Below are 26814 nucleotides of genomic sequence, written 5' to 3' on the forward strand. Positions count from 1 at the left end.
TTTGGATCACTTCAAAATACACGCGGAAGAGAAGTCTTTCACATGTGACCATTGTGAAAAGAGTTTTGTTCATAAAGCAAGCCTAAAAAACCACATGAGGGTTCATTCCGGAGAGAGACCTTTTGTATGCCATCAGTGTGGAAAGAGTTACATCCATAAAGATAACCTCACCGACCATTTTAGAACCCACACCGGAGAGAAGCCCTTCAAGTGCCCTCAATGTGAAAAATGTTTTGCGCATAAAAGTAGCATTATACATCATGTAAAAACTCACACTCAAGAGAGACCTTTTCAATGTCTTCAGTGCGGGAAGGGTTTCGTGCATAAAGGAAACTTAAGCGTCCACACAAGAATTCATTCTGGGGAGAGACCTTTCGCATGCTCGAAGTGCGGGAAAGACTTCAAGTATCAACCCAACCTATTAAGTCATATGAAAATGCATTTGGGTGAGAAATTGCATTGTTGTTCTCATTGTGACAAGAGTTTCAATGAGGAGAGTCAGCTCAAAAAACACCTGAAAATCCACGCAAATGAGAAGCCGTTTGTGTGCTCTTTTTGTGACAAAACATTTTTATTGCACTACAATTTAAAAGAGTATCAGAAAGTACATACTGGTGAGAGACCCTATGTGTGCTTCAAATGTGGCAAAGCTTTTGCAAGAGCCATTCAGTTGAAAGAGCACGAATATAGTCATCCTGAAGAAAAACCTTTCAAGTGTTTATATTGTGGAAAGGGCTTTCCACGTTCATGTTCCTTGAAGAAACATGTGAGGATGCATACTGGAGAGAAGCCCTACAACTGCCCCTTGTGCGGAAAGGGTTTTAGCCAATTAAGTAATTCTCTGACCCATAAGAGAAAGCATTGTCCAAAGTTGACAAGGTGAACTATTGAAGTTGCTGTGAAATCTCACAGTTTGAGCCGGAAATCACATATCTACCTCCATCAGTTCAGCAGTTTTCATTGCTCGAAGAACTGTAAACACTGACAGTAATAATATCTTAAGACAAATACAGTGCCACTCCCTTTTGCTGGAAGCTTGAAGGGGTAAAGCAAAAAAATTTTTTTAGATTATGGACATGTGATGTTAAAACTAAGTGTAACTTGTTATTGTTGTATGCCATAAATTTCATGATTGTAGATCACATAATTACCCGTAATAAAAGTTTGCTGAATATTGTTTTTTTGAAATATACATTATAAATATAAATATACACCATATCTTAGTCTCTCTCTACTCTTTACTCTCTCTTTTTCTCTCTCTCTCTCTCACACACACACACTCACCCTCTATCTATCTCTCCAACTCACTCACTTTGAACACACACACACACACACACACACACACACACACACACACACACACACACACACACACACACTCGCTGTCATTCTCTTACTCACTCAGTCACACACACCACATTTCACACACATTTGCCATTAAAATATTGATCTCAATAGTAATGTAACTATGCTTGCTTTGTTTTTTTTTTTCACTTTTTCCTATCTGGACACTGATTATTACCTGTGTGAGACTTGATTTTTACATGGCAGTTCAATTAATATTGTCTTTTTAGACCATTGGTATTGACTGGGTTGAGTTCTTTTATTGGTATAGGCAAGGGACATGGACTAAAATGCACCAGAATGCAGGAAATCGCATCTATGAAATTAAAAAAATTGCCCACACACAAACAGCCCCACCTAAAATATTTTTCACCAGCCGCCACTGGTCTAAACCTAGTTCAAAACACATTACAAGCAGTTAATTATTTGATTATCTTAATAAAAAAGTTGCTAAAAAATAAACGAATGCTTGACTTAACTCACCTATTTTAGCTCGGTTAGTGAAAATGCTTTTTTTAGGTTAGTACAGTCAATGTGAATTTGCTCTAAATTATTAGTTGGGCGTAATATCTTAAATTTTGTGTGTTTAAACTGTTGTAGTTTGGAGTGGAAATATAGCTTTTTTAGAAAAAAAATGTTGTTTTGAATGAGGATTGTTATATTAGATTTCATTTTTAATTTCACAATCCTGGTTTTTTTTACAGGTCATTGCTGAGTCATGTGTGAACGTATGTGGTTGGACCACAGTATTTGTAACTACAAATCCCTACAAGTCTTGACATGCAATGTCATCCACAAACAAATTTTTCTGAAACTTTTCACAGAATCATAGTAGCCATTTTTGCAATGGTGTTTAATTGGTATGAAGGTGTTTTTTAAGTGGATGTGCAAACCTCCACTTAACCCCCACATGGCAGGATAACCAAAGGATGGATAAAGATGCTGAACACATTTACTAAAGAGAACAGTATTTAAAATGTCCAGTTGGTGGCTCCCATGCATAAGAAAACAAAAAGTGGGAAAAACAATCCCACTTGGATCATTAAGTTAACTACATTATCAAACATTTACATCATGATGTTTTACATTCAGCTGCTGAAAAATTAAGAGACCATTCCAAATACTGTGGCCAGTCCAGTGTCTGTTAAATTTCAACAAAATCACTCAGAAATGACAGTAATCCAACAACAATGTGAAAGACTGACAGCATGACAAGACACATAAAAACAGAGGTAAAATCCATTGTAATCACTTATAATTTTTTGAACTTTTCATAAACACATATACAAATATTACTGTTGTATTGCTCAAAAGTAAATACCTTTTTTTGCAGTATTTGTGGTCTGAAAAAAAAGTTTATTTTTACTGCTGGCCAGTTGCCGGGATTATTACATATTTCTTCGGCGGGGCAGGAGTGGCACTAGACTATACACAGAAAGATGGAAATTTCTTTAAAAATTTAAATGAATGGTGTGGAAACTTTCTTGTTGATATTAATATAATTCCAAAGTTTCTCCATATCTCTCGCTCCAGACTCTTTCTCTCTCTCCCCGCATTATTGCACTACAATTTAAAAGATCATCAGAAAGTACATACTGGTGAGAGACCCTATGTGTGCTTCAAATGTGGCAAAGCTTTTGCAAGAGTCATTCAGTTGAAAGAGCATGAATATAGTCATGCTGAAGAAAAACCTTTCGAATGTTTATATTGTGGAAAGGGCTTTCCACGTTCATGTTCCTTGAAAAAACATGTGAGGATGCATAATGTAGAGAAGCCCTACAACTGCCCCTTGTGCGGAAAGGGTTTTAGCCAATCAAGTAATTCTCTGACCCATAAGAGAAAGCATTGTCCAAAGTTGACAAGGTGAACTAATGATGTTGCTGTGAAATCTCACAATTTGAGCCGGAAATCTCATATCTACCTCCATCAGTTCAGCAGATTTTATTGCTCGAAGAACTGTAAACACTGACAGTAATAATATCTTAAGACAATCCATGTCTTAAGTGTCCAACTCCCATGTTTGTTTGCTTTTTTATGTGTTCATTTTGGTATAGCTTTTCTGTAGCTCAGTGGTTAGAGCTTGGCACTAGCAGTGTCAAGGCCGTGGGTTTGATCCCAGGGAATGCAATGTAATTCGCTTTGGATGAAACCGTCAGCCAAATGCGTGAATGCAATTTTAGTGTCTTTAACTGTTTCTTGTTCTGAATATAGTTAATGAGTTTTTTAATCCATGGTGTCCTGGGGTTAATTCAGCGCTTCTCTCCGCTTAATAAGCCAGCACTGAAAGAGAAAACATGCATAGTAATTTTAAGCTTGTACAACATTTATTCATAATGCCGAAAGCTAACTTGTGTGTCTTATTCACACTGTACTGTAAAGAAAAATGAGCTGTTCACATGCAAACAGAGGAATTTATGGCTTGGTTTCACTAACAAGGCTTATTTTAAGACTGGAACATGCTTAGTTGGATTAGGATATTTGGGTTACTTTTATAAAAATGCTTTAGAAAGAAACATTACCTGTGTGCATCTTTAGACAAAACGATGGCACTGACATATTTTACCAGGTGATGGAGCAAGTTATTTTCAGTTGAGACAGCTCAAACTTTAAATCTTGGACTAGCTGTAAGCCTTGTCAGTGAAACGGGGCCTATATGTAATATATCACCTCTGCTTTGAGTCATCAAGTTTAACATTCTGTCAATGTCATAATGAATAATTGACCATTTCTGCCCTGTAAAATAACAGAGATGAAGCCTGAGGAAAGGTTTTAGTGAGGGTACACTGTAAAAAATGATTTTATGGCTTTGAAAATAAAACACATTTTTTTTACTTTTTGCAAAGAATAATTTTGTTGAAGTAAAAACTTTAGATTATTCAGTAAAATCTGCATATGTACTGAATTTTACTTGTGATTCTTTGACAAATGTACATGAATTTATAACGTACGTGTGACAATTTAGAAAAATCAAGTAAAGTTTAGGCCGAGTCCAAGCAATCTGTGCAAAAAAGAAGATAACCCGCCATGCATCATCACCAAGAACTTCTCTTCTTTCTCGACAGGTAAGAAGTTGAAAAGGAATTATATTTTGGCATTTTGGACTTATTGTATTTGGTTAAAGTGATAATATTGAACATTCGCGTTGTCACGACTGTAATTCTCTATATTTTCTGCACATTTGGAATGTTTGGAGTCTTCGGTGATCTTTATTCTAACGTTAGTAAAACGTCCCACGACATATTACAATCTAGTTTTACATAAAGACGCAAGAAAGTGAATTCGTTTGTTTCTTTACCCATGTTATATGTTTTGTTCGATAAGATGTTATTCGATATACGTATGCTGTATAGTCATGCAGGGATTCTTACGATATAACCGTTACGTTACACGACATCTTGAAACCTTTTAAGTAATACGTAAAGTGTAACCTTGAATGATTTGACACGTGATATATGACAATACAAAAATGTGTTCATGAACACGTTTAAAACCCTAAACGTCTGACTTGACCCGTGATATACGTGACGAGTATTTCGACAGTCATACAAGACCACATCTACACCAGATGCGAGTGGCGCGAGGCATGATGCTTAAAATGGCGGTTATAATCTCTTTTCGGGTATGGCAAGGTTGGCAATCAAGAAGACTTCACTCAGGATGTCATGACAATTCTTGCCCATGGAAACGGAGATGAGCCAGTCATGTCAATTGTTCTAGAAGGAAGCAAGGTCCTAACCAAGTGTGAAAATACTGCAAAAGCTTGTGCTCTTCTGATGGGACTGATTTATGCCTTCAATCTACAGTATCCGTCAAATCTGAAATACACCTTTGAGATTTTTCAGAAACTGTTTCTGGATCTCGATGGACTTAAACGTTCTCCTTAAGTACAGTCATTGAAAACCAAGCTGCACACTTTTTGATGTTTTTTATAGGAATTAATCTGTCTTGTTAACCAAACTGCTGGAGCATGCAGATTGATTGTTACCATTCAAATGTTTACAAATGTTCATGTTTACATTCACAGTATATTGGCTGTATGTACATTTTATATGCTTTATTAGAAAAGGGGTTCTAGAGTCTTTTCTGTAAGGGATGTTTTTTGTTAGTTCAAATTACATACAAATTAGCATTTGGCCATTGACCTGCTGAGTGTGCTTGGTAGGCAGGTTTAATGTGTAACAGCAGTCTGGTAATATCCCAATTTGTTATTAAAATTAAGATTCTGTCCAGTCTTTGCAAAAGTGTAGATTCTTACAATATGTGAGCAAAAGTTTTATTTGCACACATATGTTTAATGTTGCTTGACCTGTTCAAATGTCTATATACATTGATTTTAAGGATTGTTATGGATCTTAAAGATCTTCAACTTCAGTAACGTCGTGTTATTTGGTAAAAATAAGATGTCAATAAATAAATCTTGATAGCACATTTGTTGTCACAGTGACTTATTTTATTTGACTTAAAATAATTAACAACACTAAACAAAACCAGTAAATTTCAATTAAAGTAGAAATACAATTTACATAATTATATCAATATATTACATCAGGTACATAAGTAAAAACTACTCAACAATTTTAAAAGGCCAAAATATATTTACTTATTTCCTTTGTTGTATTTGACTCAACTTCCTTAAGTAAGTTTGACTTAATTTAACAAGTATTACATTTACTTAAAAAACCTGCGTGGAAAAACTTGCAAAAGAAAAATTGTGTAGAATTTACTTGTTATTTTTTTCAGTGTAGTCTTTTGTCTTAGTGAAAAGGGAAGACACAAATCACATACCACTTTGCAATAGTCATTTTTCTGAGTAATGTTTCAGGAAGATTTAATGAGTACTTACACGACCTCTGTAACCTTACAGTGAGGACCTCTGGGCAAGATCTCAACACTCCGCAAGTTATCTTGTCCGACTCCAGTTTTACACACAACGCAGTGGCTGTTGTAACCTGTGCCGAAAGGCTGCATGGCTGGAGAAAGAGACGGCACTATCATTTAATGATTCTAGCAGCTCAGCAGCTGCATTATCGGGAATAATGAAATCAATTCCAAACAAAACAAAGAGCGAGTTCTCTAGAAGTGCTGGCTTTCTTTCTTGTATTGGACACCAGCTTTAACCAACAATTCTGACCTTTTATCAAAAACAAGTTTAGCATTAAAAAGTTTCCTTTCTGTGTGGAGTTGGCATGCTCTCCTTGGCATGTACTCAGGTTTCCCCCACAGTCAAACACGCGCAGACGATGTAAATTGGAGTCAATAAATTGGCCTTAGGTGTGTGAATTTGTTTGTCTGTGAATGCCTTGACAACCAGCTTTATTTTACTTTATTTTTATTTTAACATATTAAGCTTACCTTTGGAAAAAAGAATGCTGGCTCCAATAAACATTTACATCAGGAAGAATTTTATTGTGATTTATTCTTATTAAGTTTTCCTTCTGAAGGCAAAACACTCAAATTCAGATTCTGCTGTTTGAGTCACTGTACTTTGCCGTTTATATCGTTGTTTTCAATGGTCTCGTGATATTTCATAGTTTCGATTTTGTTTCACTTCCCCTGGCTGTTTTGTGTGTTTTTGACATTGTACTGTATGTGCGTGTGAAGCCTCGATCATGTTTAAATGTGTGGTTTTGATCTGTTCACATGCTTATCAGCCATGTGTTATATCTTATGCGATGTGATTTCCATGTTACATTAAATTCAAAATCCCCCTGGAATTTTATTATGTTTTACCAGAAATTATTATATGAAAACTGCTATGCATGACCTTGCATTTTTAGGCAAAATATTGGGATACAAGAAGCATATAGATAATCTCTTAAATGGCTCAATTAATAATTTATATTTTAATACCTTTTTTAAGCAATGTCACAATGTTCTTGCTAATATAATAAGCAATCAAAGATAATATTGTGAGACAACAATAATAATTATTTATGTATGAAACATTTAATTAATTATATCACAATGAAGATAATCTACAGATTGTTGTGTTAGCTTGCCTCATGTTTTAGGTATTATGAAATCACTTTTCTCACTTTGTAAAAAAACATTTGGAGTGGTTTATTTGGAAAGGAGCCAATTTAAACCTGCTAGCATTGAAATTAAAATCCCACCCTCTATGCCGTCCAAAGCCTGAACACATGAACGTGCACAAACCAGAAGCTGTTGGATGCCTAAACTGCAAGTGCACCTTCACTCGTAAGAAAACTTTGCAGTACGAAGTGAATAACATTACTGTAGTAATGAACCTAAACAACCGTTTTAAGTAACATGTCGTTGTGTAATAGTTTCTTTGCATGTCAAGGTTTCGACGAGACATATGCCTCAAACTAAGTACATTCCATTCTTCTCGAAGCATATACATACAGTGCCTTGCGAAAGTATTTGGCGCCTTGAACTTTTCGACCTTTTGCCACATTTAAGGCTTCAAACATAAGGATATAAAACTGTAATTTTTTGTGAAGAATCAACAACAAGTGGGACACAATTATGAAGTGGAACAAAATTCATTGGATATTTCAAACTTTTTTAACAAATAAAAAACTGAAAAATTGGGCGTGCAAAATTATTCAGCCCCTTTACTTTCAGTGCAGCAAACTCTCTCCATAAGTTCAGTGAGGATCTCTGAATGATCCAATGTTGTCCTAAAAGACTAATGATGATAAATAGAATCCACCTGTGTGTAATGTACCTGATGGAGTCTGCAAAAGACCTGAGACTGGGACGGAGATTTGTCTTCCAACAAGACAATGATCCAAAACATAAAGCAAAATCTACAATGGAATGGTACACAAATAAACATATACAGGTGTTAGAATGGCCAAGTCAAAGTCCAGACCTGAATCCAATCGAGAATCTGTGGAAAGAACTGAAAACTGCTGTTCACAAACGCTCTCCATCCAACCTCACTGAGCTCGAACTGTTTTTCAAGGAGCAATGGACAAAAATTTCAGTCTCTCGATGTGCAAAACTGAGACCCCAAGCGACTTACAGCTGTTAGCGCAGCAAAAGGTGGCGCTACAAAGTATTAACTTAAGGGGGCTGAATAATTTTGCACACCCAATTTTTCAGTTTTTTATATGTTAGAAAGGTTTGAAATATCCAATACATTTTGTTCCACTTCATGATTGTTTCCCACTTGTTGTTGATTCTTGATAAAAAATTACAGTTTTATATCTTTACGTTTGAAGCCTGAAATGTGGCAAAAGGTTGAAAAGTTCAAGGGGGCCGAATAATTTCGCAATGCACTGTACCTGTCGAGAGCAACCATGGTATCATCTTTCACACCCTTTACCTGCCGGAGCTGTCTCCATTAAATCAAAGCTGAACCGATGTTTATTCTAGTTTTTCCTCTTTCATGATTCAGACGTCATTTCGTATATGTGTCAAAAACTGACATTCGTTTTGTTTGATTTGTTGTCGGTCCCGCAGGAAAGTTTGGTTGTTCCTGATTGTCCGCCATTCTCCCTGTAAAACCTGATAAGTTTGGAATATTAATGTTAACCTCTAGTTTGTTTAAAATTTCAGAACACTCAAAAAAGAAACCAAACACACACGCAGATCTTCGGTCATAAAATGTAAAGGTTTTTTATTAAGCATTTGTCTGTCTTGTTTGAAAACTGTTATAACCGTTAACTGTAATAACTTTTTGAAACCCTGTGAAAGTCAATAAACAAAACAATAAAACTATTTTTTATTTTCAAGAAATTAAGTATAATGAAAAAATATACAGGAAATAAAGAGACAAGAAATACATAAAAGGCAAAACAAAATACATTATTTCACATCATGTTTGGGACATAGTTTACTGAGGTACGATTTTATGGCTAACCAACTAAATGTAAACATTCAACGGTTTGAAACTGCATGACTTGTAAAACAATCACCAAGTTTTTACATTTACATTTTTACACAATACATTTGTAAAAAAACTTCAGATGAACAAACAAAACTTGAATAAGTTTTGTTGTACTTAAAGTGCAACTAAGATACATTTGGTGGTACAAATGTAACATACAAATGCTTTAAATAACACTATTACACAATCTGAAAATGTGCCTAATCTACTCTTTTAGTAATAGTTCATTTTTGAGATCGAGGAAGAAGGGCTTCAGTGGTTTACCGCCATCAAGACCCTTCAGTATTTTCTGATATATTGAGTCTGTTTCTGTAATTTAAATACAATGCATGAATGAACTCAAACAATAATACAAAGACAAACAAAGTGGTTAGAGCATTGCGTTAGCAACGCCAAGGTCATGGGTTTGATCTAAGCAAATACATAGAAACAAATGTATAGGACAATGTGGATAAAAGCGTCTGCAAATGCGTAAAAAGCCATCAAGTGTTAAAGGCTGATCCTGATTATATGTCTTCCGTATTTTGGAAAATAAGTATTAGTAAGAGAAGAAAGGAAAATAAGCCAATAAAACATTTCAAGTCATTATTTCGAGTACAATTGTTGGCAAGTAGCTCCCTAATAGACTGATTTCACTCCGCTGCCATGTTGAAATCTAAACGAGGCAGAGGTTGGAAGGAAACCGGAGGTTGGTTGAAAATTCCAGGTTGGTTGTACAAACCATTGCAGTCTATGTGTCTTTCCGTTTATTTACCCACCTCTGCCTCGCTTTCGATTCCGATTTCAACATGGCGGTGGCATGACATTTGTATAATTTTTATAACCGTCTGGATGTATTTGAACCTAACGTGTGTTTATATTCCTCATATAGCATTACACAGTGTCAACAATTCACATCAGGTCATGTTGAACTCGGCCACACAGACTTGAAATCCCTCTAACTAAGCGAACATTAGATTAACGTATGTCATGAAAATATAAAAGTTATCAATATGCAAACAGGTACAGAGACGGCCATATGTTACGTTTAAAATAGCGATCATTTGAAATACGCTATGATAACTGTCAACCAAACTATATAATATCACTAACTTACCTTTCAATGCTAGGTCTTGTTGGTTGTATAGTACGAAGAAAACAGTCATTTAATATTTCAATAAATAATTAACATACCTTTGACACGCAGAGAAGAGCTGAAGGTAACCGGTCTGTCTGTCACACAGTGCAGCGGGGACGTCACATCCCGCGCACCAAGCATATTGAAAATACTGACAAATAAACAGATAGCATGTTCACTGATGAGAAGAAGCAAAAACAAGTAAAAACCATTAAGAATTACAAAAAATAACTCATAGTTCAGTTTGTCCCTTTTTCAGTTTGTTCTTCAGAATATCCAACAAAATTCATTGCTTGTCTTTACATGGCCGGATCGTAATAATGATAATAAAGCAGTCGTTTAATTGAAATGTCGTGTTCATTTTTATCAACAGTGCTTACCAGTGGAAAACTTGGGTAGAATGTTGTGTTATAGCCGAGCTTGTACGTCCATGACCATCAAAAGTGGTCTAAGTTCGCCATCATGGTCCCATTATGCAATTCGAAAATGTATACAAACGGAACACCGTAACACATATATAATGGAAAATGTCTGTTAAAATATACAGTAAATTAACTGTTAATTCACAGATTTTTTACAGTGTACTGTTAGCAGTCTTTAGAAAAGAGTTTTACAACTATTTGTATTGTAAATTAATTTAATCATATTTAAATAAATTCAAATTAACAACAATTAAACTTGCATTTAACAACATACATGCATATTTTAACAAGTACCTGTATATTTTTTCTGCATGTTTTGGCATTTTTGCAAATTTGTCTGGAATATTGTAATTTGAGGCTCTCACAATATTTAAATAAAAAATAAAAAAATACCATTGAATAATTTACAGTTTCAAAAAATCCACTGATATAATACCGTATATTCTCTTAAATATTTCCACTATAATTTATTAAATACAATTTTTTTTATGATGTATGTAAAGCTGCTTTGCAACGATGAAAATTGTGAAGAGCGCTTTATACATAAAGATAAAAGATCTGTATTTATACTATAACTTAGATGAAACAAAATGAAAATTGAAATGCTCTCCTTGAATTTACAGTAACCAAATCACATTTTATTTTGTTAAACATTTGGTAGCAAAATAATATACAATCTATTATGTTAGTTAGCATCCATCATTACAAATAAATACATAAAAACAAACTTGACAAATGTTTTTCATGATCCTATATAACATTTTGGTCTAAAGGTCCGAAGATTTGATATTAGTTATGTAGATACAAATATAATTCTGCCAATATATTATTTTCTTTCATTACAAAACTAAAATGTATTTAAAAAAATGAATGACTTAGACTGAATAATTAATACAAAAGAAACTAATAGATGGCCAATAGATGGGAACTCCTTCACTGGTGCTTAAGAAGCATCCCAGGATGACTACAATACAAATGTTAAATATAAGTTAATTAATTATTATTTTATTTATTTGTTTTTGTCACAATATAATAAAAATAACGTGTTGTTTATCATTTTCATGACCTCTTATAAAAATAATAAATAAGTGACCCTAAACATTTGACTATTATACATTTACATTTCGCAGACGCTTTTATCCAAAGCGACTTACAAGTAGTTTTATACAGTGGCACATTACTGCAGAGCAATCAGGGGTAAGGTGCCTTGCTCAAGGGCCCTTCAGTCATGACCTGCTGGCACTGAGATTTGAACCTGCAACCTTCTGATCACAAGCCCAACGCTCTAACCATCAGGCCATAGCTGAATTTACTTGATAAATTCCTTAAAACATCAGCTGTCTTCTAGTCAGAATGTCCTCTTTGTTTTCATAAGCAACAAAGGTGTTTTTATTATTCATACTGCCTTGGACACTGTCTGATTTCTTGTTCCATCTGCAAACACACAGAGAGAAAATGAATAAAAATAATTTAAATGCATAATAAATATTTGTGACAGACAGCAAAATAGACGAGTCGACATTTAAGCAACTTACTCTTCAATAAGAGATTTCACCCAGGCATAACTGGGATTCAGACAGACTTGTTTGCTTTTGTGCTTCACCGTGACTCTGTGGAAAACAAATGTGCATTACAATATGAAAAGACTGACATTACAAGCCAGCTAAAAGAATGTCTTATATTCAGAGTCTCAGAGCTTCAGAAATTCACCAATATTTAATAGCTCATAACATATACTTGGGTTTGTTTTTATACTCACATGATCTCCAGATTTTTACAATGCGGACCAGAAGCAATCATGTCTAGAGAATCTACTTTTTCTATAGTAATGTTTTTTCCTGAATAAATTACAATGCACCGGCATCGAAGCTGTTTTCTACCTGAACGTGCAGTGATGAGAACGAGGAAAATGTTAGTGCAATTGAAATATTGTTTAAGAAATTCCCATTTACATATAGCAAAGCATATTAAAAAACCAATGCATTAACAGTTATAACCCCTAGTCTACTTACCTTCTGTTGTAGACGGCACTGTCACACAGATCAGAAAAGTCAGGGCTACTACAGTGAACGTATTCATATTGAATAAATTTTATGCAGAGCAATGCTGTGTCTTTCGTAGCTCACTCGTCCGCTGTTATCAGTAGCATTGGCCTGCACTCTCGCTTTTAAAAAAAGCTTCCCACAAGAGTTCATTGCGCAATATAAATTTCTCAGTAATCTTCTCTTCCACAGAATCTCCAAGCTCGTCATACGCCTGAAGTCATTCATTTGTGTGCCAATACTTTCACTGTTTTTGTTGCATGCATTTTTCAATGACAGTTGGCAGGTGAAATGTCTTATTTCACCATAGTTTGTATCTTTAACGTGAGCGTAATCCTTGTCAGGAAGCAGATCCACATGCAGCATAAGAATTGAACAAAAGGACAAAGTACAAAATAACAGAAAAACAAAGGAAAATAAAGGAACAAGAGTCAAAACAAGAGAAAAGTTCCCACAATGTGTAAAACCAAAGAATATATGTGAACATGCCTGTGAAAACCCAGTTTATTTGTGAATTTACTTTTTTTCCATAACATCATCCTAATTAAAAAATAATTATGTGAATATATAACCCTGATATCTTTTAACAGACTATCTAAGTTCATTTTGTGAAATCATAGTGAAAAAAGTGAAATGATAATGATTGAAATCCAACTGTGATGCTCATTCTCTGAGCCTGGTTTTCACAGACTTCGTCACCTATGGTCCTGATGTGCAGCAAAAACATTGTTATACTTCTCCACTAAAAAGTAGCTGTGAGTATGAATGGCCAAATACATCAATGTTCACAGTTCATTACAGATGGCAGATATAAGTTGAGTCTCGGGGTCAGAAAGCCTAAAAAATATCAAACAGCACCTTCATCACATGTATGTTTAAGAGAAAAATAATTTAGCCTTTTACATTTACAATTTATTCATTTGGCAGACGCTTTTATCCAAAGCGACTTACAAGTAGATTTTTACAGTGGCACATTACTGCAGAGCAATCAGGGGTAAGGTGCCTTGCTCAAGGGCCCTTCAGTCATGACCTGCTGGCACTGAGATTCGAACCAGCAACCTTCTGATCACAAGCCTAATGCTCTAACCACTAGTTCCATAATTATTGTTTTTAGAGGAACACCTGACTAAAATCGATTTCCACTAGAATTAAAAGAACTAGAATTGTAAAATCATTTATTAATTAAATTGTAAAAGAAAATAATTGTATTTTCTTTATAAATATATGGTTTGTAATTTGTTTTCAGTGTATATATACTCAGGTGGTTAGACACGATGGGGTTGTGTTAGAGGCCCACTGCAATTGCACAGCTGGATTAAGCGAATGCTGCTCTCATGTGTCTTGTTTGTGTCTGGTTTTAAATTATTCTTTGACCACGGTCAAAATCAATGCTACAGCCACTCTACCGCTCTCCTGAATGCCTGCCAAAATGGCGGAGTTCAGATTACGTGATGTCCACCTCAGAGTTCTATAGTTTAGGAGCCCTCACTGCAAATGCTCAATACCCTATAGTATTATCTAGTTCTTGGAACTACTAGCTATTCTTTAAAAGAAGACCTCAGACATCTTGCTGTTCCATATGGTCTCAAATGCTCAGTCACACATTAACATTTTGTTATAAAAGGAACACAGGCAAAGCCTTACAGTGCCAATTTGTGGTCGGAAGCTTTTGTTAGATAAATATTATTCTTACAATTGTTCTTCTATCTGTTAATGTCATCACATGGCAACACATTTCCTCCTTTTTCTTTTGTTAAAATGTAGCTCAAGCACGTAAATGAGTCATAACAGATTTACAACTTCCGTATTGCTGTTGGGAAACTCTTCAGACGAATGTCTATTGTGTAACAAAACTGTTGCTTTATTTGCTTTTCTTTTAGAACAAGTTAGTTCTGTGCATCAGAGCAAGAGTATGTATGAAATACTTGGGTGAGTCCTGGTATTAACAGGAAAAATGATTAAGCTAACATGGTATTTAATTTGATCTTCTATCAACGGAAGTGTTAGTAAACATGCAAAAATGCAATAGTCTGTACTTTGTCATTATGACGATGTCAGAAGTGAACAAAAGATTCCAAAGAAAAATTTAAGAGAAGAAGATAAAAATGTGCACGTGTGTGCTTTATATTTACTATTCATTAAATTAACGATTCATAGGCCCAGTATTATCTCAATATAATGTAGATACATTATAATATAGAATTTATCTGTACAGTACAGTGCCCTCCACTAATATTGGCACCCTTGGTAAATATGAGCAAAGAAGGCTGTGAAAAATTTCTTAATTGTGTAACCTTTTGATCTTTTGCTCAAAATATTAAGAAAAACATCTAGTCTCACTGAAAACAAACCATTACAAATACAACACAGATAAGAAAACACCAAGGAAGTATTCATGTAAAAGCATATTTGTTATTTATATATGTGCCACAATTATTGGCACCCTTCTAGCCAACACTTTGTGCTCCCTCCTGTGGCCAAAAAAATAGGAGCTCTCAGTATTTCCATATAATGGTTGATCAGGTACCAGAATATAATATATCTGAGATTTAACTTCAGATTTTAAGGTCAACGTTGGTAGACTCTCCTCCAGGTTTACAGTATATGGGATTCAAGTCTGGGGACTGGGATGTTCAGGGCATTTTTGTATTGATTTTGATGTATATCCTGCTGGAAGATCCAACCACGGCCCATTTTAAGCCTCTGGCTGAAGCAATCCGAGTAGAGTAGAGGCTTTTTTTCTTAAAACCCTTCCAAATTATTTGTGGTGATGCATGTGAAATCGGACTATGTTTTGGAGACTTTCTCACTGCTAGAACCAACTAACTTCTACAATTCTGCAGCTGTGATTCCTTGAGTTTGTTTGGCCATTCCAACCATAATACTGACAGTGGTACAAGCAAGTCACATGACCTCTTCCATGATGATTCTTATCACTTCCAGTTGACTAGAATTTCTTAATTATTGCTCTGATGTTGTTGAAAATGCGTATTTTTGTGTTTTTTCTATTTATTTCTTATTTTGTGAGGCTCAGTAACCTATTGCCGCACATCACAGGTATGTTCTTTGAAAGTTATAGTTGAACAATTGATCACCCAGAGGGCTATTTCAAAAACCAGACTTGAATTAACTGAATTTATCAGTCAGGCTTTAATGGGTTTCATAAAGAACTGCTGGGGCCAGGTCCGAGTCATAGACGACAAGGTTCAACACCCAGTACCTCACCCCTCCTGTACTTCATCGTAAAAAGGGGTCTGTTGTACTGTGTGGCCCAGAGGTGGGTAGGGGAGAAACCTCTGCTGGGTGTGCCAAAAGGGAAGACAGGAACCATCCTGGAGCTGGCTCACGTACATCCGTTGGTTGTGCACCTTTGCGCCACCAACACGGCACAGTGGATAAGAGACCGGCTTCACTGGCCCAGACTAGAGGCGGAAGTCAAGCGGTTCTGTCAGAGCTGCCCCACGTGCCAGAACTTCTCCCCAGGGTCCTACACCAGCCCACTGATTCCCTTACCCATCATAGAGGTACCCTTCTCCCGCATTGGTCTCGACCTGGTAGCGCCCCTGCTGAGGTCTGCCCATTGCCACAAGCATATCTTGGTGATCGTGGACTACGCCACCCTGTACCCAGAACCCTTCCCCTCCGAAAGGCCACGAACAAGGCGATCGCCAAACAACTGTTCATGCTCTTCAGTAGGGTGGGAATTCCACCAGAAATCTTGACGGACCTGGGCACCCTGTTCATGTCCCGGGCTGATGGCAGACCTCTGCCACCTCCTCAAAGTGAAGCACCTCTGCACTTCTGTGTACCATCCCCAGACCGACGGCTTAGTGGAGAGGTTTAACCAGACCCTGAAGAGGATGTTGCAGCATATGATCATACAGACTATCAGATTAGAACATAAGAATGAGTATAAACAAAAACAGTCAACACATACAAGAACTGAAACATAAAAGACTAGACTGAGGAGGACTGGAAATGCTTGCTGAAAAGCTCTGACTTAAAGGAGGTTATAGAAGAGAGTTTGCGATGAGGAAGTGGGAGGTTGTTCCAAAGTTTATGCGCGACAGTACTGAATGATCTACCCCCATAGAAGAAAGATGGAAATGTGGTGTTTTAAGCAATTCAGCGCTAGTAGACTTGAGGGACAGAGGAGGAGAGTAATGGTCCAGGAGTTCGAGATTTGAGGTGCAAGTCCATGTACAAATTGATTGTCACTGCAGTCCTCGCTGAACCACGGCCCCCTCGCCACACATCCGAAATGTCTTCGCTCTGCTAAAGGCATACATACGGTATACATTTATACCGTAAAAACAGTATTAAATCTAATCCATCCTAAAATCCATAGATCTTAAGGTGTTACGTTCCAGAGACATCAACGCTAGATGATTCAGTCGTTCTTGCAACTTGTTGAACGAAGACTAATGAGTAAACAAACCTGAAAAAATTTATTGTTTTTAAACAAAAACATAAAATGTAGGGGAATTTTTGCTTAAAACAAGCAAAATTCAATATTACTTTTCTTGCCACACTGGCAGATGCTTGTTTTAAATAAAACACTCACTTAAATGTGATATTTTTGTCTACTTATTTTCTTAAGTGGTTCACTAATCAAGAAAATCCTCTTTGACTTAAGAATGGAAAACAAGCCCAAATACTTGGTAAGAAATATATTTTTTGCCATTTATAGGCGGTGTGTTTATGCAGGCGATACCCCATTCGATACACCCTTTCCTCCAGAGAACAGTTCTAAATTTCTGCAGATAATAGCTGGTTTAAATCCGGTTAGGCTGTTTAGAAGTCATTTTCCAATGTTTTCCCACGGACTGAGCGCGTGTCTGAGTAAAAACGTCATAGATGTCAAATGTATGATTGTAAAATAACATCTGAAGAACAGGAAAACCTTAAAACCGATGAGTAAGACAGAGCTGTTATACAAACCTCTTTCATTATAGAAAGAAAACATGTAAAATTAGCTGTTTTTAACCATAGGATTTATTAAAAACATAACAAAATCATCCATACGTTATACAACAATTATAAATAGAGTAGGCTCTATAATAAAATATGAATGCAAAAATACATATGCAAAAATGATAGAGATGAACCTTTGATGAATGACACAGAATACATGACAAATGTGTCTTGTGAATAGAGGTAAAAAGTCAAAGTGATATTAATGTCTTTTATTCTTTCTTGTTGCTTGTTCTTTTTTCTCAATAAAGTTAATGAGTTTTTTAACCCATTGTGTCCTGGGGTTAAGGCAGATCTTCTCTCCACTTGATAAACCGGCACTGAAAAAGAAAACATGCAAACTTATTTTGAAGCTGGTACAACATTTATTCATAACAATGAAAGCTTGATGGATTGTCTTGCTCACACTGTTCTGTAGAGAAAAATGAACTGTTCACATGCAGACAGGAATTTATATATATACTATATCACCTCTGCTTTGATTCAACAAGCTTAATGTTCTGTCAATGTCATAACTAATAATTGTCCAGTCATGCCCTGCTATATAAAATAACAGAGGAAAGGTTTTGTGAGGACAGTTGTTTGCCTTAGTGAAAAATGAAGACACAAATCACATTCCACTTTGCAATAGTCATTTTTCTGAGTAATGTTTCATGAAGATTCAATGAGCACTTACATGACCTCTGTAGCCTTACAGTGAGGACCTCTGGGTAAGATCTCCACACTCCGCAAGTTATCTTGTGGGATTACCCTCGACTCCAGTTTTACACACATGCAGCGGCTGTTGTAACCTGGGCCGAAAGGCTGCATAGCTGGAGATAGAGACACACTTAATAATCATTCAAAGTAAATAATCATGCAAATCATTTACTGTTTCTTGCAGCTCAACAGCTGTATTATCGAAAGTAATGGCATAAATCCAAACAAAACAAAGAGCGAGTTCTCTAGAAGTGCTGGCTTTCTTTCTTTTATCGGACACCAGCCTAGAACAAGAATTCTGACTCTACCTGCCAAAAACAAGTCTTGCAATTAATTGTTTCCTTTCTGTGTGGAGTCGGCATGCTCTCCTTGGCATGTACTCAGGTTTCCCCCACAGTCAAACACATGCGGACGAGGTAAATTAGTGTCAATAAATTGCCCTTAGGTGTGTGAATTTGTGTATCTGTGAATGCCTTGCAATGGACTAGCCATGTATTCAGTGTGTAACCTGGCTCTACCCTGCGAACCAGCATGACCTGCAGTGGAAGAGCATATTCAGAGAAGGTATGGACGGAAGTACTGTCCAGTCGCTTAAATTAATATGACAAACGATTTGGCTCTATAGACGCTGCTTAAATCTAGATTTCAAAAATTGTATCAATATTTTGTCAAAAAAGTACTAATCTTATTTCAGCAAATGTACCGTATGCCCTAAATTCATAAAATGCACTCCCAGCTGCTGGATCTGAGTCTGGAAGATCACCTTTACCCTTCATGTCACTGGACACAACCTATTTAAATAAATTCATTATTAAAATAAAAAATGATTCAACATATTATGCTTACCTTTGGAAAAAAGAATGCTAGCTCCAATAAAACTTAACATCAGGAAGAATTTCATAGTGATTTATTCTTGTAAGGTTTCCTCCTGAAGACAAAACACTCAAAATCAGATTCTGCTGTTTGAGTCACTGTACTTTTCCCTTTATATCATTGTTTTCAAAGGTCTCGTGATATTTCATAGTTTCAATTTTCTTTAACTTCCCCTGGCTGTTTTGTGTGTTTTTGACATTGTACTGTATGTGCGTGTGAAGCCTCATGTTTAAATATGTGGTTTTGATCTGTTCACATGCTTATCAGCCATGTGTTATATCTTATGTTCTCCACGTTACATTACATTCAAAATCCCCTAAGAATTTTAAGAGGTTTACCAGACATGATTATATGCATTTTTACGCAAATTATTGGGATACAAGACCCATATAGATAATCTCTTAAATTAATCATTTGAATGCAATACTAACACATAAAAATATAAAAAAATATTGTGGCCACAATAATAGTACAGTTAGTCAAATTTATTTAGTTTATTATATGACCAAAAATAATCTTCAAATTGTTTGTTTACTTGCCTCACTTTTTAGGTATTATGAAATGAACTGTAAGGACCTTGAAAAAAAAGTCTCAATGTGTCATTGTTAAGTAATGCTTTCTCTCTACTCAAGCAAGCATGAGAAGATTTCTCTACAGATTATGTCAGTGTTACTGTAGTTTCACAAACCATTGTGTCTCATTATGACTTTTATTATTGATGTATTTCAAGCTACACTGTCTATTTATTTTTAATTAGAATTCACTATTTGAGAATACAATACACAACAAGAAACAATCTCTGTACATTTCTGTATACTTGATGAATAACTAATAAGTATTTCAGTTGTTTAGTTCTCATCATTTGTCTTGTATTTCTTGCTGATGAGCGCAACTCTGGTGTCATCTGATGATATTGCTTTGGTGTTTTGCAATCTGACCATAAGTCAGCGAGATGTAGAACAAGTGAACGGCCCTTGTGCTCTGACAGCCTGTGGTCTGTTGCTCACGCAGTCCTTTCTCCAGTTGCACATGAGTGTTTTGATGAACGTCTGTGGGATGGTTGTGTTGAACATCTGACAATCTAACATGTGAATACAAATGTGTAAGTCAAGGTGGAATGTGAATACATTTGCATCAGCTCTGAGCAGTCGTGTCTGCATGACTATTGTTGGTCTGATGTGGGTGAAAGGAGTGGTTTGAGGTGAGCCATGACCCGTCTTCGAAAAACATTAGGGGTGATGGAGTTACATTTAAAAGACATAAATATGAACATGTACAAGAATTGAACTGATAATAATACTGTCCCCCCAGCACCCCTACATCCCGCACCTGTAAGACTCTCACCACAGACTGGTGCTATTAAAGGAAAGTTCACCTTAAAATGAAAATGATGTCATAATTTACTCACCTTTGAGTTGTTCCAAACCTCTGTAAATGTCTTTGTTCTGATGTACACAGAGAAAGATATTGGAAACAATGCTTATAACCAGACAGATCTTGCCCCTATTGACTACCAAAGTAGGGAAAAAAACAATGGTAAACGTGCCCAAGAACTGTTTGCTGTCCTACATTCTTCAACATATTGTGTTCAACAGAACGGAAAAAGACAAAGTGATTTTTCCTACTATGGGATACAATACACAGTACACTTACATATTTTTTTTTTAAATAGACTGCGAGATTTAGGTTTAAGCAGATGGTTGATTGTATGGCTTGATAATTTTCTACAGAACAGGCCCCAACGAGTCTCTGTAAACTGAATTTTATCAGACAGTATAGTCTTGATAAGTGTATTATCACCTAATCCACAGGGGAAGACAAGAAGACAAGGCAATGTACAAGATACAAATAATACAGGCCTTTAGAACACACTGTATACTGGCATTGCTTGGTACGGAAATTGAGCAAAAAAAATTATCTGACGCAAATTATTAATAAAGCCAATAAGAAAATTGGCCAGAAACAGAGTTCAATGCAAGAGTTGTTTCTAGACTTTATGGAGACAAAGATAATCGCAGTCTACTCTGATTGAACCCGCCCCCTTCATCAGAGTTTAAAGTTCTTTCTTCAGGGATTAACTGCACATACCGATAGCTGAAAAGAATGGATGTTAAAGATCATTTATCCAACTAGCGTCAATCATTTTAAACCGATTGTTTGGAGAAATGCCCTGTCTTAGGTTCAGAATGTTCTGGGGTAGGTTTTCATGATCATTATCTCTATATTTTGTGGCAGGTTAGGGTTAGCTTTCCTTCTACTCTGACAAATGCCAGTCCCTGTAGCTGAAAAACACCCCCACATCATGATGCTGTTTCCACCACACTTTACTGTTGAGACGGTATTGTACAGGTGTTGAGCAGTGCATGGTTCTCTCCAGACATGATGAATGAAACTTAGACTCATCAAGTCAAGTCAAGTCAGCTTTATTTATATAGCGCTTTTTACAATTTTCATTGTTACAAAGCAGCTGTACAAGAAAAAAATGACTATAAGTAAAACATAAAAGGTTATGGAATTCAAAACACAGGTCAAATATCAGACACACAATAAATTCCTATATGCAGTGTTAATTAAATAAGACAACCAAATTCTAGCAGCCCCCCCGGCCAGGCAAAACAGTGCAAAACAGTATGCAAACGGTGGCGAGGAACCCAAAACTCCATTGGAGGAGAAAAAAAACCTCGGAGGGAAACCAGGCCTAACCAGGGGATTCCAGTTCCCCTCTGGCAAAAACTGCAGCCTCTGCACAAGCTCAACAGTGCTTGCACAACAAGGCGAAAATAAAAAAAAAAATTAGATTTAAAATTATCATTAATAATCTAATAGTGGCTGAAGTTTTGTAGGGACGTCACTTCCTTCGTCCAGCATTTGTCAGGTCTAGGAATGGATTGCGCCCTGCCCGCTCCGCTCTTGTAACCTTGGAACAATGAGACAAGACTGGCTGAGAGTAGAGTACTGTTCTGCACTCTTTGATGCAACAAATGCATCAGTTGTTATTGGAAGTGTCCTTGGTTCCGGTTGATCTAACTAGTGCAGCCTAGATCTTTGAAATACATGTATTATGATAATCTAGTGTATGCAAGATTAAAAAGATGCGTCTTTAGTCTAGATTTAAACTGACAGAGTGTGTCCGCCTCCCGGACATTGCAGGGAAGACTGTTCCAAAGTTTAGGCGCTAGATAAGAAAAGGATCTGCCGCCTGCACTTGATTTTGAAATTCTAGGTATTACCAACTGACCTGACGCCTGAGAGCGTAGTGCACGTGATGGACTATAATACGTAAGAAGTTCTCTCAAGTAGTGAGGAGCTAAACCATGCAAGGCTTTATAGGTAATAAGCAAGATTTTAAAATTTATGCGATGCTTTATAGGTAACCAGTGCAAGGTTGACAGAACCGGGCTAATATGCTCATACTTTTTTGTACGTGTAAGAACTCGAGCTGCCGCATTTTGGACCAGTTGGAGTTTTTGTAATAGGCCTGCAGGGCAACCACCTAATAGTGCATTACAGTAATCTAGTCTTGATGTCATAAAGGCATGTATAAGCTTCTCCGCATCTGATGATGACAGCATATGACGTAATTTAGATATATTTTTAAGATGGAAAAACGCAATCTTACAGGTGTTGGCGACCTGGTTCTCAAATGACAGAGTACTATCGAATATAAAGCCAAGATTCTTAGCTGAAGATGAGGGTTTTATGGAACATCCATCAATAGTTAAGCAGTATTCTTGGTTGTTACGTAGGGCGGTTTTCGGTCCGATAAGTAACACTTCAGTTTTGTCCGAGTTCAGTAATAAAAAATTGCTACTCATCCACTTTTTTATATCGACAATGCATTCCACTATTCGATGGAATTGCTGTGTTTCGTGAGGCTTCGAGGAAATATAAAGTTGCGTATCATCAGCATAGCAGTGAAAGCTTATTCCGTGTCGCTTTATTATATCTCCTAGGGGTAACATGTATAATGCGAAGAGCATAGGCCCTAGTACTGAGCCTTGTGGTACACCGTACTGGACTTGCGATTTGCGTGATACCTCATTGTTTATTTTTACATATTGGAAACGGTCGCATAAATAAGATCTAAGCCATTTCAAAGCAATTTCCTTAATGCCGACATCATTTTCAAGTCTATGTAGGAGCATGCTGTGGTCAATGGTGTCGAATGCAGCACTAAGATCTAGCAGCACCAATAAGGAGATACAACCTCGGTCGGACGCCATAAACAGATCATTTGTAACTCTAATCAGAGCAGTCTCTGTACTGTGATGTGCTCTAAATCCAGACTGGAAATCTTCATTAATCTCATTCCTTTGGAGGAAGGAACATATTTGAGTTGAGACTACTTTTTCCAGAACCTTAGATAAGAAAGGTAGATTCGAAATAGGTCTATAGTTAACTAGTTCTCCAGGGTCCAGATGGGGTTTTTTGACAAGGGGCCTTATAACAGCCACTTTATATGCTTTAGGCACATGTCCTAATGTCAGAGATGAGTTAATAATGCTAAGTAGAGGATCTATAATTTCTGGGAGCATCTCTTTCAGAAGATTTGTAGGTATAGGGTCTAGCATGCATGTAGTCGATTTAGATGATCTAATGATTTTCGATAGTTCATCGTGATCTATAGTAGAAAATAAACATAGTTTCTCCTTAGGGGTGCTGTAGTAAGTCGTTTGTTCAGCGGGTTTCGCATCTGGTTGCATAGGTTCTGTGGCTCTGGTTCATCAGACCAGAGAAGCTTGTTTCTGACTGTTTGAAAATTTTGTTGAAAGGTACGTGTTGCATATCTCAAGCAAAGGCTTTAGTCTGGCCACTCTGCCATAAAGTCCAGATTGGTGTAGTATTGCAGTGATGTTTGTCCTTCTGCAAACATCACTTTCTCCCATCTCCAACAGTATATGATCATGGAGCTAAACCAGAGTAATCATCAGCTGACATGTTAACTCCATATAAAGTGTAGAAACATCAACAAGCAAATCTAATGCGTCTGAGCAAAATTTCAAGTGTCCCAGAAAAGGCTGTGAATATTTATGCAATGTAATTATTTCAGTTTTAAATTTGTAATTAATTGGCAAAGCTGTCACAAATGTCTTTGTGTTTTGTCATTATCGTGCATAGAGTGTAGATTAATGTTTTTTTTTAATTAAAGTAGTTTAAGATAAGGCAGCCACATGATAAAATGTAAATAAAATGACGGGGATGAATACTTTTGCATGTTTTGTATTGGAACATTGTGTTATGTGATATGTGGATTTATTGTATGTTGTGCGAGTGTCAAAGATACATTTCTGTAACGAACTATTACGGAAACTAACTAACCCCATCAGTGATATGAATGGCTGTCTTATTGTTTTGTGTACAGGTTTTTAAGGCACTGATCTCTAGAAAACACTTCTTGTAAAGAGTAGTCTACTGTGAATGCCGTTCCATCAACCAAGTGGATGCTGCCCATTGGTGGTGGTTGGTTGATTTCATGAAATCAAACATATGATTGTAAAGAGCTTTGGATGTACAGCGATACACAATAAAGAGCTATATAAATGCCTCATTCATTCGTTCATAAAAATCACATTTTATTTTCTTATACATTTGGTAGCAAATAATACAATTATGATATATTTAGCTTTTATGTTAGTTATCATCCATCATCACAAACAAATAAATTAAAAACAAACTTGATCACACAGTTGAAATGTTTAGGGTTAGGTGACTACATTTTTCATGATCTTACAAAACATTTTGATCGAAAGGTAAGGATCAGAAATTTTAGTTATGTAGAGACAAATATAATTCTGCCAATTTACTAATTTCTTTCATCAAAAACTAAGATGTTTTCAATGACTTGGACTGAATGATGAAAAAAAAGCAAATAAGAGAGTTAGAATAGATGGGAACTCCTTCACTAGTGCTTAAGAAACATCTCAGGGTCACTACACTGACGATGTTAAACATAAATTTTAGTTCATTATTTATTTTTGTCACAACATAATTCCTATAATCACATTGGTTGTTTATAGTTTTGATGAATAAGAGGGGTGAATAAGTGACCCTAAACATTTGTGCTTTTATAGTGTCAAATAAATTTAATAAATTCCTTCAAACGAACATCTGCTGGTCTTCCAGTCACCAGTCCACTTTGTGATCTTTAGTAAGCAACTTAGATGTTTCCGATACTTGCTGCCTTGTGATACTGTTTGATTTCTTGTTCCATCTGCAAACAAAGAGAGAACTAAAGTGAATTTATGTTTAAATGATTCAAAATCATGTTAACGAACAAGACAAATCGGTAATATTAGTTGAATTTGAAGCAACTTACTCTTCAATCAGAAATTTCACCCAGGCGTCACTCGGATTCAGACAGGTTATTGTGCTTTTGTTATGTTTGTGCTTCACTGTGGCTCTGTAGAAAACAAATGTGCATTTCAAAATAAACAGACTGACATTAAAAACGAACTTAAGAATGTCTAATGTGCAGAGCAGATATAAAAGCTTCTGAAATACACGTATGTCTATATTTAATAGCTTGGGATAGTTTTATACTCACATGATCTCCTCATATTTGCAATGCGGACCAGCGGGAAATGTCTTTATTGAATCTATTTTGCTGATAGAAATGGGTTTTCCTGAATATGTTCCAATGCACTGGCATCGAAGTTGTTTTCTACCTGAAAGTGCAGTGATGAAAAATATTAGTGCATGGAAATGTTAATGTTTAAGAAATTACAAAAAAAAACAATGCAAAAAAAGTTTGAAACCTTGGTCTACTTACCTTCTGTTGTAGACAGCACTGTCAGGCAGATTAAAAAAGTCAGGGCTAATACAGTGAACGTATTCATATTGAATAAATTTTATGCAGAGCAATTCTAGTGTCTTTCGTAGCTCACACGTCCGCTGTTATCAGTAGCATTGGCCTGCACTCTCCCTTTTAAAGAAAGCTTCCCACAACAGTTCATTGCACAATATAAATTTCTCAGTAATCTTCTCTTCCACAGAATCTCCAAGCTATTCAGAAACCGGAAGTCAATCCTTTCACTTTTCCTGTGGTATGCATGTTCTTTTTAAATGGCAGTGAGTAGGTGGTGTGTGAAATATCTTATTTTAGTTAGTAGTTAATAGATAACAGTTGGTAGTTGTCACTTTTGCTGCTCCCTCGCCAGCGGCTAAGCGCTTTCTTAAACAACTGCAAGTTGCTTGCAAAGAAGGCTGTAAAATAAATCTGCCAAATTTATTTTCCATCTTTTGTTCAAAACATTTTCACAATTAAAATGTGAAATTGAAATATCACCTAGCTGAGTGAAAAATCACATTATGAAACAAATGTTTTTCTCCATTACTTGCTGGCCAATTAATGGCATCCCCAGAAAAATAATGGGTCAAATATCTCTGAAGAATACTTCCATTCATATTAAAATTTTCCTTCACACACCAGGGTGACAAAGAGCTGGAGAGTAAAATTGTAAGGCCAAACAAGAATATATTTGCCAC

General features: G+C 36.2%; 2 protein-coding genes and 1 long non-coding RNA gene across 3 annotated transcripts; all 3 read right to left on the reverse strand.

Moving 5' to 3' along the window:
- Positions 1-11354: 11354 nt before the first annotated feature.
- LOC306898119 (interleukin-8-like) lies at positions 11355-12922 on the reverse strand. The gene is made up of 4 exons (XM_079463375.1): positions 12754-12922; positions 12501-12621; positions 12277-12351; positions 11355-12175 (listed from the first exon to the last, which is right to left on the reverse strand). Exons 1-4 carry the CDS (start codon positions 12818-12820, stop codon positions 12067-12069), a joined length of 372 nt encoding a protein of 123 aa, XP_079319501.1. The 5' UTR covers positions 12821-12922; the 3' UTR covers positions 11355-12066.
- Positions 12923-17837: 4915 nt separating this feature from the next.
- On the reverse strand, positions 17838-19440 carry LOC306905355 (platelet factor 4-like). Its single transcript, XM_079475914.1, has 3 exons — positions 19303-19440; positions 18434-18569; positions 17838-18077 (listed from the first exon to the last, which is right to left on the reverse strand). Exons 1-3 carry the CDS (start codon positions 19355-19357, stop codon positions 17960-17962), a joined length of 309 nt encoding a protein of 102 aa, XP_079332040.1. The 5' UTR covers positions 19358-19440; the 3' UTR covers positions 17838-17959.
- Positions 19441-24879: 5439 nt separating this feature from the next.
- Positions 24880-26352, reverse strand: LOC306898606. The gene is made up of 4 exons (XR_013787129.1): positions 26099-26352; positions 25874-25994; positions 25646-25729; positions 24880-25540 (listed from the first exon to the last, which is right to left on the reverse strand). It is a non-coding gene; the product is annotated as an uncharacterized lncRNA (long non-coding RNA).
- Between the last annotated feature and the right edge of the window lie 462 nt (positions 26353-26814).

This window comes from Barbatula barbatula, assembly GCF_947034865.1.
Source record: "Barbatula barbatula genome assembly, chromosome: 1".
Lineage (NCBI taxonomy): Eukaryota > Metazoa > Chordata > Actinopteri > Cypriniformes > Nemacheilidae > Barbatula > Barbatula barbatula.

What these genes read in the sequence shown, in the direction of transcription:
- LOC306898119 (XM_079463375.1), bottom strand. Translation starts at nt 12,820, where the DNA reads ATGAATACGTTCACTGTAGTAGCCCTGACTTTTCTGATCTGTGTGACA. An exon ending in AGTGCCGTCTACAACAGAAG is followed by an intron (nt 12,622 to 12,753) that starts GTAAGTAGACTA and finishes CTGCACGTTCAG; the next exon opens with GTAGAAAACAGCTTCGATGC. An exon ending in GTGAAATCTCTTATTGAAGA is followed by an intron (nt 12,176 to 12,276) that starts GTAAGTTGCTTA and finishes GTGTGTTTGCAG; the next exon opens with ATGGAACAAGAAATCAGACA.
- LOC306905355 (XM_079475914.1), bottom strand. Translation starts at nt 19,357, where the DNA reads ATGAAATTCTTCCTGATGTTAAGTTTTATTGGAGCTAGCATTCTTTTT. An exon ending in TAGCATTCTTTTTTCCAAAG is followed by an intron (nt 18,570 to 19,302) that starts GTAAGCATAATA and finishes CTCTATCTCCAG; the next exon opens with CTATGCAGCCTTTCGGCCCA. An exon ending in TGTAAGGCTACAGAGGTCAT is followed by an intron (nt 18,078 to 18,433) that starts GTAAGTGCTCAT and finishes TTTCTTTTTCAG; the next exon opens with TGCCGGTTTATCAAGTGGAG.